The sequence below is a fragment of the Centrocercus urophasianus genome, unplaced genomic scaffold (genome assembly GCF_019232065.1).
Source record: "Centrocercus urophasianus isolate 14NV4802_14NV808 unplaced genomic scaffold, USGS_Curo_1.0 seq_37, whole genome shotgun sequence".
NCBI lineage: Eukaryota > Metazoa > Chordata > Aves > Galliformes > Phasianidae > Centrocercus > Centrocercus urophasianus.
The window spans coordinates 3,096,422-3,109,318 of NW_024884944.1; the positions used below are offsets into that span (position 1 = coordinate 3,096,422).

At 43.4% G+C, this 12,897-nt stretch overlaps 1 protein-coding gene across 1 annotated transcript; it reads right to left on the bottom strand.

Annotated features, from left to right (window-relative positions):
• Positions 1–905: 905 nt before the first annotated feature.
• CRTAM (cytotoxic and regulatory T cell molecule) lies at positions 906–12,693 on the bottom strand. The gene is made up of 12 exons (XM_042832167.1): positions 12,386–12,693; positions 9,526–9,672; positions 7,614–7,766; positions 7,275–7,406; positions 4,745–4,915; positions 4,471–4,542; positions 4,240–4,305; positions 3,085–3,153; positions 2,496–2,597; positions 1,948–2,094; positions 1,531–1,614; positions 906–1,081 (listed from the first exon to the last, which is right to left on the bottom strand). The coding sequence occupies exons 1-12, from the start codon at positions 12,432–12,434 to the stop codon at positions 951–953; spliced, it is 1,323 nt and encodes a 440-aa protein (XP_042688101.1). The 5' UTR covers positions 12,435–12,693; the 3' UTR covers positions 906–950.
• Between the last annotated feature and the right edge of the window lie 204 nt (positions 12,694–12,897).

A 12,897-nucleotide genomic window follows, 5' to 3' on the forward strand; every position in this document is an offset into this window, starting at 1 on the left:
GTAATGTTTTCATTTTTTGCACATAAAAATGAAATATTTCTAGCAGTCGCTTCAAGGGCATTTACTTAATTTGATATCCAAGACCAGTTTGCAGAATAAAGTCTGGCGAGGAATGACCATCCCTAATGAGAAGAATAAACACAGCTTTGTCCTGTAGAACATTCCCTTTATTTCAGGAGCCTGGTTGTGCCTTACAGAACCACAGCACGAGGCTCCTGCAGAAGAAGAGCTTCCTGCTGACATCACTGTCTTGCCCTGCAGAGGGAATGTCCTGCTGCTTCTCACACCTTTCCCACCACACGCAAGTGCATTCACCCCTGGGTTGCAGAGTCCCACCGTGTGGTTCTTCTCCTTTGTCATTTCAAGATTTCCATAGAAGACAGCCATGTTGTTTTTAAATGCCTCTGACATCAGGATGTTTGGCTAAATACAGCTGGGTGCCCAGATTTGGTTGTCAGAATGAGATGTTGCTAGAAGTACCGATTGGTTTCCATCAACCAAAGTTTCCTGGTCAGTGCTGTGCTTACAGGGGAGGTGGCAGAAGTGCTGACTGTCTGCATATCCTGTGTCCCTTGGGACTAATTGCAGATTTCTTTGCCAGGACCTTAATAGCAATTAGGGTGGATTGAGGACCTGTATTTCTGGCAGTGATTGATTATCATGAAATCATAAAGGTTGGAAAAGATCATTAAAATCACATAGTCCAGCTGTGAATTAAATCCTTTGAGGACTGAGCTAAGTCAGTCTTCGTATGTATGAACAGATATGTAGGAGCACTGTCCCTATCTACCAACCTTCAGACAAAAACAATCCAAATTGCCTTTGGGATTTCAGGCAACTGTTTGTATGTCTGCTCCCTGAAATCATACTGATTTGTGAATGCTGAAACATAAATACCAGAAAACTGGTGTTTCTGTACATTTTATAGGCTTGCCAGGAGGATCTCTTTGCTATACATCTGTTTCTTTTCCACATGCAAACTGTTCCTCAGGTATTGTAGTGTTTTTCTCGCTTGGATTCTTCTGTGTTGCTTCCACATATCCTTCTGTTACATACTGCACGTTGGACTTCTGATTGACAACTGAAAGACAAACACATATTTATTACTGATTTATAAAGGGGGAAGCACCTGCATGAAATATATATTAATGACAGTGTTATAGAATGAGGAAACACCCAGGATATTCAGGACTGTTTAACAGTAGTTGAATTAAGTACCACTGATGATGTTTTGAACAGCATTCCATCACATTAAATTTAGATAAAACCACTGGGATTATCTAGTCAAAACTATTCAATAAAAAGGCAGTAATTTGAATTTTGTACAGCTCTGTGTCACCCTTGCTGAAGCTGCAAGCTCTGTAGTAGGCCTCAGGATAGGAAAGGCTTAATTTTGCAATATTTCAGTTCACAGTGTGCAATTTGGAAGTGTCTCTGTGCAGTAAGGTGGGCAGCAATCTGCTTCTGCAGTGGTCAGCAGCAACACTTTATCTGGTAGAGATCAACTTATGTTGGTTTGAAACTTTTTACCTGGTCTGCTCTTCTCATGGCCTGGGCTTTCTTCATTAGATCTGGATTTATAACTCTCCAAAGTCTGGTCTGAAGTATCATTTTCTGTGCAAAAATCAAATATAATTAAGATTTTCCCATGACTCTTCCTCACTCTCTTCCTTGAATATAAAAATCCTAGTCTTTTGAGGGCAGAAAATGAAGATGCAGTAATTCTGGTCAGTCACGAGGGATGTGCTTAAGAAAAGAAAATATAGTTGAGTCATGTAGGGTGAAGCTTGATGTGAGGCCATTGATTACAGGGGAATCCTCAGCAGCTGTTTGCAACAAGTCACAGCTACTGTCTGTAGACAGATGTTTAAGACAGGGGAGCTGTGTCATCTCAGCTGTTCAGCCCCTCTGAAATAAAGCAGTTACTCAAACAGTGCCATCACTCACCTCTCTTCCAAACTCCATGAGCTTTCTTCAGCTTCCATGTAAAGAGCACTACAATGATGAGCAGCACGACAATGAGAACTGCCACCAGGAGTGGCAGCAGGAAATCCTTCTCCTTCTTACTCATGCCTTCAGATTTCACATCTTGCTCTGTAAAAGAGGCAGATGTATGCTTGATTTGTTGCTTCTTGAGAGTTTCTAGTTATTAAAACAAGAATGATGTATCCTGGACCAGGCTGCATCAGCATGGTGGGAGAGCAGAATACACCTTGTTGGGCTCAGTTTTAAGACACGAGCTCAGTTGTTGTTCTAGTTATATGAAAAACTAATTGAAGTCAGCAGACTTAGCCCTAGCACAACAAATGGTAACATTCAGCTTTTTTCTAGATGGTAAAAATGGTTGCATTTCTGTGGTTTGTCCCCAAGACTGGAAGTCAGTATTACTTTAGTGTACTGATGCTAGCTTTGGAGGTCAGGAAGAATCAGCTGGGTGTTAGGAAGCTTGCTGCATGTTTGGAAGCTGTCTCTGAAGAGTATTTAGGAGTTCTTACCAGAGGTGATGTTGGAAATCAGAGTTACGTTTTCACTTGGGAAGGAGGCTTCTGTCCTGAAAAGTTGCTCTGTGGCTGTGGCATTGGGTGCTGTTTCAGTGCCTGGAGAGATGAAAAGGAGAATGGTATTTCTAAGGGCTAAGGGATGCTTGAAAATCCTGTGTTTTTCCAACAGGTTTGAAGTCCAGAACACCTGATAATGTAGCAGAAGGAGACTTCTGGAGCTCTTAACTCAAAAACTCCGTGTTCACTTCCTTAACACAGTATTTCTTTTTAATATAAATACTACATAAGCTTTATGAACAGAAAATCCTCAGAGTATCTTACTCAATAATTCTCATTTACAGACAAACTAAAAGGAGGGTGAGCTTTGACTTCATTATTTTTTTGAACTTTTCCTCTCCCTTACTTTGCTTTGCCTGATTGCAAATACAAGAATAGGCAGCTATTTTTTTCCTTAAAGCAGATATGTTCTTGTATTCCTATCTAAGATTAACTTTTGCTGTCTTTATAGCTTTCAGAAGTGTGATCACCCAGCGTGAGAGAATGGCTGCCCTGGGGACATGAGCTGTGCTGTGATGTAACGTACCGTTAGGGATGTGGTGAGCAGAGGTAGCAGACAGCTCTCCTGCTGCAGCTGATGTCGTTGCTCTGGGCCCTGCAGAAACACAAGAGGTGGGTTCTGACTTCCTTACACATGTAGGCAATATCTTTTGGTATAACTAACTTTGATTTGTGGAACTGAAATGGTAACGCATGCTGTGTCTGCCAGAGCTTTACATTCATTTCCTTCCTTACCAGGTACATAAGCACACTGTGCTGTAAGATTCATGCTCCCTCTTACTACTCATAGAATTGTTTATCAACAGGATGCAGCCAGGCTGTGAAGTTTGTAACCACTGACATAGCACTTTTAAACAAATACAAAGAGTTCTTTCTAAAACAGTTGACTTTTCACTGCTTGCTCTGTAACACTAAGCAGATGTGGGTGCTGCTTTGGAGGGTTTGGGTCGAGCAACTTGTGCGGTGCAGCTCTTCGTTCTCCTCCTAGAAACAGTCCTGTAGAATAGCTTCAGTTTTCAGCCGTCGGTATGCACTGATAATCTTTGTTGCACAGTGCCACCTAGTGCAGCCATGCAGAGAAATCTCAGCTCTCACCGTGCCTTTCTGACACTCCAGGAGAGGCAATCTGGCTGCTGCCAACGGGAATGTAATTGTGCTACATCTGATGGGAGAGAGCTCGCCTGCTTTTACGGCTGTGAAATGGAGGGCTTCCCTCACAAGCAAGAAATGCTGCTTTTCTGAGTCATATGTTTGTGTGTAAGATGGCTTATAGTGCTGTTCTCTAGTGTTTCTGCCTTGGTTTGATAAATGAGTGCAGCTAAGTCTAAACTTACAAGTAAATGTGAGAGCTGGTTGGAGGTTTTACTGGGCTGTCGTCGATGCTGTGCGGCTAAATAATGCTAAATGGATTCTCTGGTACTGCAGAAGGGATAGTTGGTTTTTCAGATCCTGGAGGAAAACCCCTCAAACACATGATAAAAATCAGAAGTCACGCTTTGCCACTGAGCCCAGTCCATGGAAATGAAACCTGCTGCGGTATTCTTTGTGTTCTGGGCTGCTTGAGTCCCCTATCTTGAGCTGTGGTTAGATTTATAGTCCTTCCTTTCAACCTTTGGTTCCCCTGCCTTCTGAATATATTTAACACCATAAAATGTGTAAAAAATGAAAGTAAAACTCATACCATTATGTTGTGGGTAGGTTGGAGGGAAGTCTGTATTGCTGTTCAGATCTGACTCTGCTGTGGTCACTGGGGAAAAAAACAAAGTTCTTAATGCTGTGCAAAATATTCCTGAGTGCTAACAGCAACTTTTGCAGTCCAACCTCTACATAGAGACACTGCACAGTATTTCTTTGTGATAGATCTTATGGTTATCTGATCTGTGTAAAAAAAGGCCAAGCAGTTGGTGCCTACCTGTAGGCTGCACATACTCAGAGACATACGTATCCACCTCTAGTGTAGTTGAGTCAGGAGTTGTGTTTGTCACTGAAAAACAACAGTGGGTTTTTAGGTATGTAGTAAAAGAAAAATAACTCACATAAAACCTTAGTTTGGAGCTCCACTTTTGCCCCAGTAGGCAAAACAAATTCCACACATGAGGTGGTAGACCACGTGTTTCAGTTTTGCATGACTTTCTCTACCTGAGTGCTCAAATGCAATAATTACTGTTCAAAGAGTGCTGTAGCACCTGTCCTGGCAACATCCTCAAACTGGAAAGGCGCTGTCAGCTTCCCTCCTCCCAGTGCTTTGTGGTGAACGAGGCAGCTGGCTGTTGAGTTGGGCCCATATGCCAGGACTGTGAGGGTGCTGGTTGTGGTCCATTTCTTCCCGTTGGCTTCTAACTTGTGCCTGGTGTCACCTACACAGCCATGTAAAAAAAAACATTGAAGTGCTTTCTAGTCAAGAGCAATTTAATGAAAAACCTTCCAGGCACAATCTGCATTACTTCACTCTGTTAAAATAGTGCATGATTACTATGCACAAGTGGTTATTCTGTGGGGAAATTCCCCTGCTGCTGGGCTCATGCAGTCTGTAGGACTGCAATGGGATGTCCCAACACCCAGCAGCACTTCTTGCCCTTACTGGACAGAATAGATCACCTACTTGTGGCTGTGGCCCTGATGCATAAGGACCTGCTGGTTTGCAGCATGGTTGAGGTCTAAAAAAGACCCTCCCACTGTTGGGAGAGATGAAACACAAAGATAAATCACCATGGCATAATGAATTAAAGAGAGCTATGTGACATGTCTGGCATAGATCTCAGTCCTCCAGGTGTACTGACTTCTACTCATTTATCTTGTATGGGATGATAAAGATGTATTTCATGTGACACAGAGACAAGTTTGAATTGCTCTGGTGGACTTTTTTTTTTCAGATGTTTACCTTAAATGCCCACAGTGGTACAATAATGTTGACTGTCTGCTTCTGTGATAGAGGGTCTCTGGACAAAAAGCCTAATGCTTTCTCTTTATCTGTACTGTGGTAACTTCTTTATTTCTTAAATGAAAGAAATTCTTTCTTTCCAAATTAGCCTCTATGGATAATTTGTTGTATCACATGGACACAATGACTGGTATTTCTCAGCCCTCTTTTCTATCCCCCATAGGGTCAGATGAGAATTCAGAAGGATTTCAGAGTGTTTTTGCTAGAAAGGAAATAATCTTTAATTGTCAGCAACAGCTCAGTAATTACAGCTGGTTTGCCCCTGCTGTGCCCTGGTGGAACTGAGGCGCTGCCAGTAATTAAAATTTATTAGCTATTTTCTGATTAGTATAAATATTTGCAGTGAGTGATTCAAGCTGAGCACGGGATGGAGTTGGGTGTGGGGAGAAAAGAGTTTCTGCTCAAAGACAGTCACCTGCAAAAAGGGAAAAGCACATGCAGAAAGCTTGAGACACCCCGAATTAGAAGAGTTATTTTTCCATTCAAACATGAATTTGCATCAGCCACAAACAAGCTGGATGGTGAATCAGCACTTCTTCATGCAAATATCCCTTCATCTGAAACCACCTCTAAGTTAAACCAATCAAACAAACACAGTATAGCTCTTTGATGTTTAATTTCCCAGCTGCTTGCAGGACACGAGGCTGAAGGCCAGGTAGTTCTCATTGGTCTGATAGGTCCTAATGTCTTACTGGTGTTTGTGTTACAAGTCTCAAGATGCAAGTAGGACATGAAGGTAAGTGTAGGCTTTTATTGAACTAAATGGAAAGATGCTTAGTTGGCTATGTATGTTATGGAGGTTATCTGGTGTCTGTGTGGTGTGTTGGGCTGTTAAAGGTTCTAGATTTCAACAGCTTTTCTTTCTTTTTTTTCCCCTCTCTCTAGTCTTGATTTCTAGCTTTATTCAGGCCAGCAGGCTTTTCTGTTTCTAATTTGAACTCTGTTCTGTGGGGAAAATCTTTTATGCTAAACTATGAAAATGTTGCTTAATGATAGAAAATACAAATGAGTTTGTTAACATGCAAAAGAAAATACATTTGTACCTAGGGGTGTTTTCCTCACAGGTTGGTATTAAGGTGCATTTCCTGTCCAGTGTGCAACAGTTACAGCTAATAAGGTAGTAGCTGTTGGATCACAGCCTTCAAAGCAGCTGTTTCTATTGTACACAAGTTAAATTGAGCTACCCATTATCCACTACTCTCATCTGTGTTCACCTAGATGTGTGCAGGTCTGTAGCTGTTGCAGGGGGTTGTGAGCTGTGTGTTTTTTGAGCTCTGTTTTTTGCTTCTGCTAGTGACTTACCTGCCTCTGAACAGGTTAATGAGAAAAGAGCAGCTGATGTGGGTGTGAGCTGCTCAGCACGGCTGAGGAAAGCCTGTACCAGTCACAGAATGGAAGCAGTTATAATGGTTTTATTATCTGACTTTGTATTTGGGCTTTGCAAATTGTGCCTTTGGAGTTTTGGTTTCATTTCATGTCAGTGGAACTTCACTCTGGATTCTCAGTGGATTTTGGTGCCAAGTTCTGCCATTCTTGCACTGAATACAAGCGCATCAGGTGAGCCTTCTCCCCTGCACAGACCCCAGTATTTGGTGCTGGCTTTCCTCCTAACCTGTACCACCAAGGCCTGAGTTGTATAAAATGAAGAGGATGAGCAGGAGTCTCATCTGGTGATGTGTTTCTCCCTTCAGTACTTTTAAATGTGAACACTTGGATAAGTAAGACTAATAAATAAGGCTGATAAATAGAAATTGTTACATTGCCTTAGCACTTACCGGGAAGCTGTATTCCATTATCCAACAGCCAGGTGACCTGGGGCTGTGGTTTACACCCTTGGGTATAGCAAGATAATGTAATGCTTCCTTCTGCGTCTCGGGATACTTGCAGTACAGGCTTAGAAGGAGCAGCTGCAGGAGGAAGGTTTAGAATCAGTTGCAGTAAGTACTTCTGTTTGGTTTTATGAGCAGCTGCATGTGCAGTGTTATTTGGGAGGGCTGAGCTGAGTCTGGGACTGTGCTCAGTGCTGTAGAATTGTATGCAAAAAGGCAATCCTGGAGTTGAGGAGCTGGCTTTGTTATTCCATTCCTGTAGAATAGAGCAGGAAGAGAACTCACCTAACACCTCAACAGCTGTCATCTTGCTTTTGAACGGTGTGCTGTAGTAGAAGCATTTATATATGCCTTCATCATGCACCGTTACGTTAGAGAGTCTGACAGACAGTTCATCCTCTGAATAACGGGTAAGTTTGTATCTCGGATCTTTTAAGGCTGTAAGGAAAATAAAACTCAGCATGTTATGTGTGGTGGCACATACAAGGATAATCAAAGCAGTGATGAGTGAGATTGGATTTGTCTACTGCATTTTTTTGTTTGTTTGCTCCTTAGCATTTGACATAACTGAGCAGTTCTAGCGTGAAGCGTTTCTAGCTGGTGCTGCACTAGCACAGAGACAGCAGTTAAATGATGAAGGTGAAGGGTACAAGCCCTGCCAATAGGGAAAACAGCAGATATATATTTATATATATGTATATTTCACTTTTAAAACCTATTGTGATGTTCATTTTGGCAAGTGAAAGGTGAACCGCTCCCCATCCTTTAGAGCTGCCTCCTAGCCATTGCACAGCCAGGGAGTCTTAGTCCTGCGTTGTCAGGTCTTATGGTAACTGGGGTCTTGAAATCTTCAGACAGATAAATACAAGCAAACATTGGGGTGAGGACACAGTATATAGTCAGAACAATATGGCTCCTGAATAAAGAACAAAGAGCAAAGATGCGTGACAAACTTTCCCTTCCTCATTCCCTATTTCTCAAGACTTACTCTTGCTTTGAAAAAATCACTTCCCCTCTTTGGGTGTATATTATGGTGTGTAAATGAACATCACGGTCAGCCTATACTTCTTCATTAATGGTTTATTAATTGGCTGTTTGTCTTGCTCTATCCTTACTTAATTAGCTAGATGAAACTGTCTATGAGATGACTGCGCTCTGCTGTGTAGTCCCATTTTTCTGTCTAGGTTTTCTTGCCTTTGCTTTGTTCCTCCTGTGGGAGTCCTGGGGACAAGCCAGCAAGTCATGTGGGATACTGAAACTGGGGATGGGAATCAGTCATTAGAGATAAAAAGATCTCAAAAACTATCTTTATGTTTAAAGGTTTAGATGAGGTCTTTTGAAAATACAGAGCTGGGAGAATATCACAGCTGTGCTGTAATTCATGGTAGTGGTGAAATATAAAATGTAAGGATTGTAGAGAACGAGAGCGGAAGAAACTGCTTCACAAAGTGGGTTTTGGGGAACCAGTGGGACAAAAGTTCACAGTGGTGATTCTGAATAAAAACTGAAAATGTCCATGCATAACTTGGTTCCTCTCTAAAGAAGGACTATTTTCTTTGGTATTGTAAGAGGACTTTGCAAATTCTTTGCAAACTCCTATCTTTGTGGATGTTGTATCATGCATCTTGCTGAGGGATAGTCAAGGATATTGATGCTATGGGCAGAATCATCAGGTTTAAGACAGATACTATTTTGTCTGCTTGAGCTACACTCCAATGCTATAGGTACTCATAGATCTGTTCCTTTCCTGACCTTAATAAATTGCTGTGTCAGCTCAGCAAAACTTCAAGCAGAGAAAGGTGAGAGATAGGGAATGGAAGGGAAGCCAGCAGTAGTATTTCTGGCTTTGTCAACACGTGCTAGAAACCACTGCTTATTTTCTAAACATTTCCCCTTGATACACTAAATGCAGCACTGCTGATGAGAAGAAGAGTGCCCAGAGCTTTCAGGCAGGTCTGCTCCTGTCTGTCTGAGGCAGCAGTGGGTGTTGTGCTAATCTGTTGGTGCTGGTGGTGAACGCGGTTCATCGCTAAAAGCTCTGCTGCCAGACCACTCTTGTGGGGGTTTCCATTTCATTGGCGTCTGCCAGAAAGGGGCTGGATGAGTCAGAGCCGCTCTGTGCCGTGGCTGGAAAACCCACTGCTGGCTGACCCTTCTGCTCTGCATGGAAACTTCTGCACTGGGGTTTCACACTTACCCCAACGATTGTCAAGGAAAATGGTAAACCCACGGGGGTTTAGCCACTGCCTGATGGCTCTGCTGTCACCGCTGAGGGTACAGCGGAGGTTCAGGTCCTCTCCTTCCTGTAGGGTTATGGTTTCGCTGCCAGCTCCTGGAAAATCCCCTGCCACAGAGAGAGGGGAAAAGAAGACCCATTATAATGTGATGTGAAGTAAGGTGTCCATGTTTTACATGAAGCAATAAGTCAGCTTTCCTTTTCTCAAGAGCGTAAAGGTGAGGAAACTTGTCTGTAAGATTGTACTGATTGAATTAACTCACAATCCTCAGATAGGTCACCACAATCACTAGGTAGGACCTGTACCAGCAGTCTATTGCCTCTGTCTGCCAGCAGAGCCAGATGTAGTCGCTACATGCTATTCCACATGAGTCAATGAAGAATTGATAGCACACCCCTTAATGCATGTGTGCTCCCCGTATGAATCAGTTTTTGCATTTCCTTATTCTTTTCTGGAGCTGTTGAACCTAATTGGCAAGTGGGTGAACTGAGTGGGAGCTGTGAATGGTTGACAGCTCTGAGAATGAGGCTTTTTTTTCTGCAGGAAAGGTAATGCTGCAGCTGCTTTGAAGGCAGGATGCACAAACCTGGTCTGGCATGGGTTACTGAAATGAAATTTCACTCACTCCTCCCAGTTCATTTTAGAGAGGAGCTCTGGAATGTGTTTTTCTCAGCTTATTCACAGATACATAATACACTTTGAAAATATTTGATGACCCGGAATGAATTGCTTTCTCCAGAGGTAGCATGCCCTGGAGAAATGGCTGAGATCGGTGCCCTGGTCGGAGTTAAGAAAATAGGCAGTAAGATGGTTTTATTTTTCATTCCTGTTTTAATCTTATTTGTCAGGTAGCTGTGTGCTGTGAGTTCCTACTGCACACACAAGCACTGTGGTCTGGGGAAATGAATCCTCCTGGGCTTCAGGAAAGCTTTTCATTTTCTTAAAAGCATTTTAAAATGTAACAACTACGAAGCCATTTTAGGGCATTCTTATTGGACCTGATCTTGGATGCTGAAAGCAGTTTCTCAGGTTGTTTCGCAGGGTGCGTGCAAGCTGTGAGAGTTTGCAAAAGGGAGATGGCCTTGCAGGGGTTCCATTTGTGAAAGCCTGTGTCACCAGCAGCGTGCTGGTAAAGGAGCACAAAGGGCCTCGTGTGTGGTTTTCCACAGTGCTTTTCTATATTTTGCACAGTGGCTGCGTAGTGGCTCTTTCCTGTTGCTAGCAGCAATGTGGGGTCTTTCAAGTTGCACCTTTTGAGGTTAGAGAGCAAGAAAAAATGGGGGAGGTTGCTTGCTCTTACTTAAAGAAGAAATGAGCAACCCCCAGAATGGAGCATGCATGTAATTTCCATTTGAGACTATGGCTCCGTGCAGACCATGGCTCCCACGTCAAATTTCTCTCCCCTTATGGGGCAGTTTGCATGTCTTCAAGCCACTACGCTCTCTGCAGTGCAATCACTGTGGGGCAGGGGATGCTCCTGTGCCAGATCCAAAAGCCAGGTTTTTATGCTATGTGAATCCCAGTTGTCTTGAGTACCTGGAAAAGTGTCTGCCATCGGGTGTGGCAATGCATCCATCCACCTTAGCAAGACAGGCCAGCAGTTTCTTGCTAGAAATTGCACAGTGCATCAGAGTGCAATGGTACATGCCTCTGCTATTATTTTAGCCAGCAGAAAATACATGCACTGTTGCAGATAAACACTAACTCAATCATTTCAGTTATCTTTAACACTGTCGCCTATAGAGACATCCTGTTCAACCAGTTATTTCTGACCTGTGGCTGCCCATGTATGAATGGGAGTCTGAGCTTCTTCTTGAGGTGCTGCGACAGACAGCTGAGAGCAGCGAGCGGGGCTCAGCGGGTGCAAAGCTGTCATACAGCAGGCTCTGGAAGTGCTGGGGAAGAGGGGCTGTGCACCCAGAAAGAGGGTGCTGCTGATTTGCAGCAAGCTGAAAGGGCATGGCAAGCACTATTTCAGCTGGAGTGTGACTGGCAGATTCTCAAGGCTCAAGTTCTGTTAAACATAATCAGTGGTAATAAAATATCCCGAGTGTGCTGTGTTTAAAAAATGCTTTGTTGCTGTTTAGACAGACTGGATGTGGCCTCTGTAATAATGTCTTTGTGTGTGAGATTATTACTGTAGTATCAGCAATAGCATTGCTACAGTTTCTGCTTTAGCATTTAAGAAGGGAGAGACTATTAGGCGAGCACCAGAGCTGTCATTCAGAGAATCCTGAGCTGTAGAAAGCTGTTTTGCCTCTTTCCTCACTGAAATCTTGAAATCTTTCCATATTTGACATGGTCAAATGTGAACCTCATGCACTCTCCCATGTATGAAAGAGATGAGAAAGGTAGGGATAAGATGCATCCTTGAGTTAGAGTGAAGAGGCTGAGCATTTAAAGTGCTATTCCTTTTCAGAGTACTTTGTGAGTGCTTTCTAAATTACTCTGACTTATTATATTAGCCTCTTTCTACAAAAATATGTGAGCAAGTGCATGTACAAATATCCAAGTCATGGAAAGTAAGCTGTAATCTGCTGCTCATGTTTAAGGGAGACTCCTTCAATTTCCTATCCTGAGCATGCTGCCAGCTGCTGGGAGATGAGTTGGTCTCACTGATCCTGGGTTTAGGAATGAACTGGAACTCAGCACCCTGTCTGCTCCACAGCTTTGGAAGCTGGGTGACAACACAACGCTGTCAGTATGAAAACAACAGCAGCAAAGCTGTGTTGTGTGCAGTGCTCTACATATGGCTCTGTAGATGGAGTTCTCCAGGCTGGGTCCCTTAAGAAGAAAGAAAGGTAGAAGTGCATTGCTTACCTTGCAGCAGGAGCAGAGCTGCGACATGCAGTACAGTGGTGAAAGTCATGTTGTGGTGGTGGCGTGGACTATCTGCAGACTTCCTCTCCCTGTCGGGTCCCTTTTCAGCATAGTGGGAGCAGATTTACCATGACTTCATCTCTGCCGGGATCTCTGCCTCCTCTCCTTTTTTTCTGCAGTTCCTTTTTCATGTTTCCTATGTGCTGATGACTGCTGAGAAACCAGTGACCTCATGGGTCCCTAAGTGAAACCGGTGGGTGACAGGAGTGGGGGCACCTCACCCTGCACAATTCAGCTCCATCTCATCAGCACCCATGCAGGGGAGAGGGGAGGAGCTGTGGCTTAGGGTGAAGATTGAAAGAAACACTGGCCTGGGTTAACCTGCTGCAGCTATCCTGTAGGGACACTGTGCAGGGTTTAACTCCAGTGGATGGGCAGGCCCCCAGCAAGGCAGAGCATCTTTGGTGGGTACTGCTGTAGTGCAACCATCGCAGGGTTGCTTGAAAACTCAG

What these genes read in the sequence shown, in the direction of transcription:
- CRTAM (XM_042832167.1), bottom strand. Translation starts at nt 12,434, where the DNA reads ATGACTTTCACCACTGTACTGCATGTCGCAGCTCTGCTCCTGCTGCAA. An exon ending in TGAGTATGTGCAGCCTACAG is followed by an intron (nt 4,306 to 4,470) that starts GTAGGCACCAAC and finishes TTTTTTCCCCAG; the next exon opens with TGACCACAGCAGAGTCAGAT. An exon ending in AACCTACCCACAACATAATG is followed by an intron (nt 3,154 to 4,239) that starts GTATGAGTTTTA and finishes GTGTTTCTGCAG; the next exon opens with GGCCCAGAGCAACGACATCA.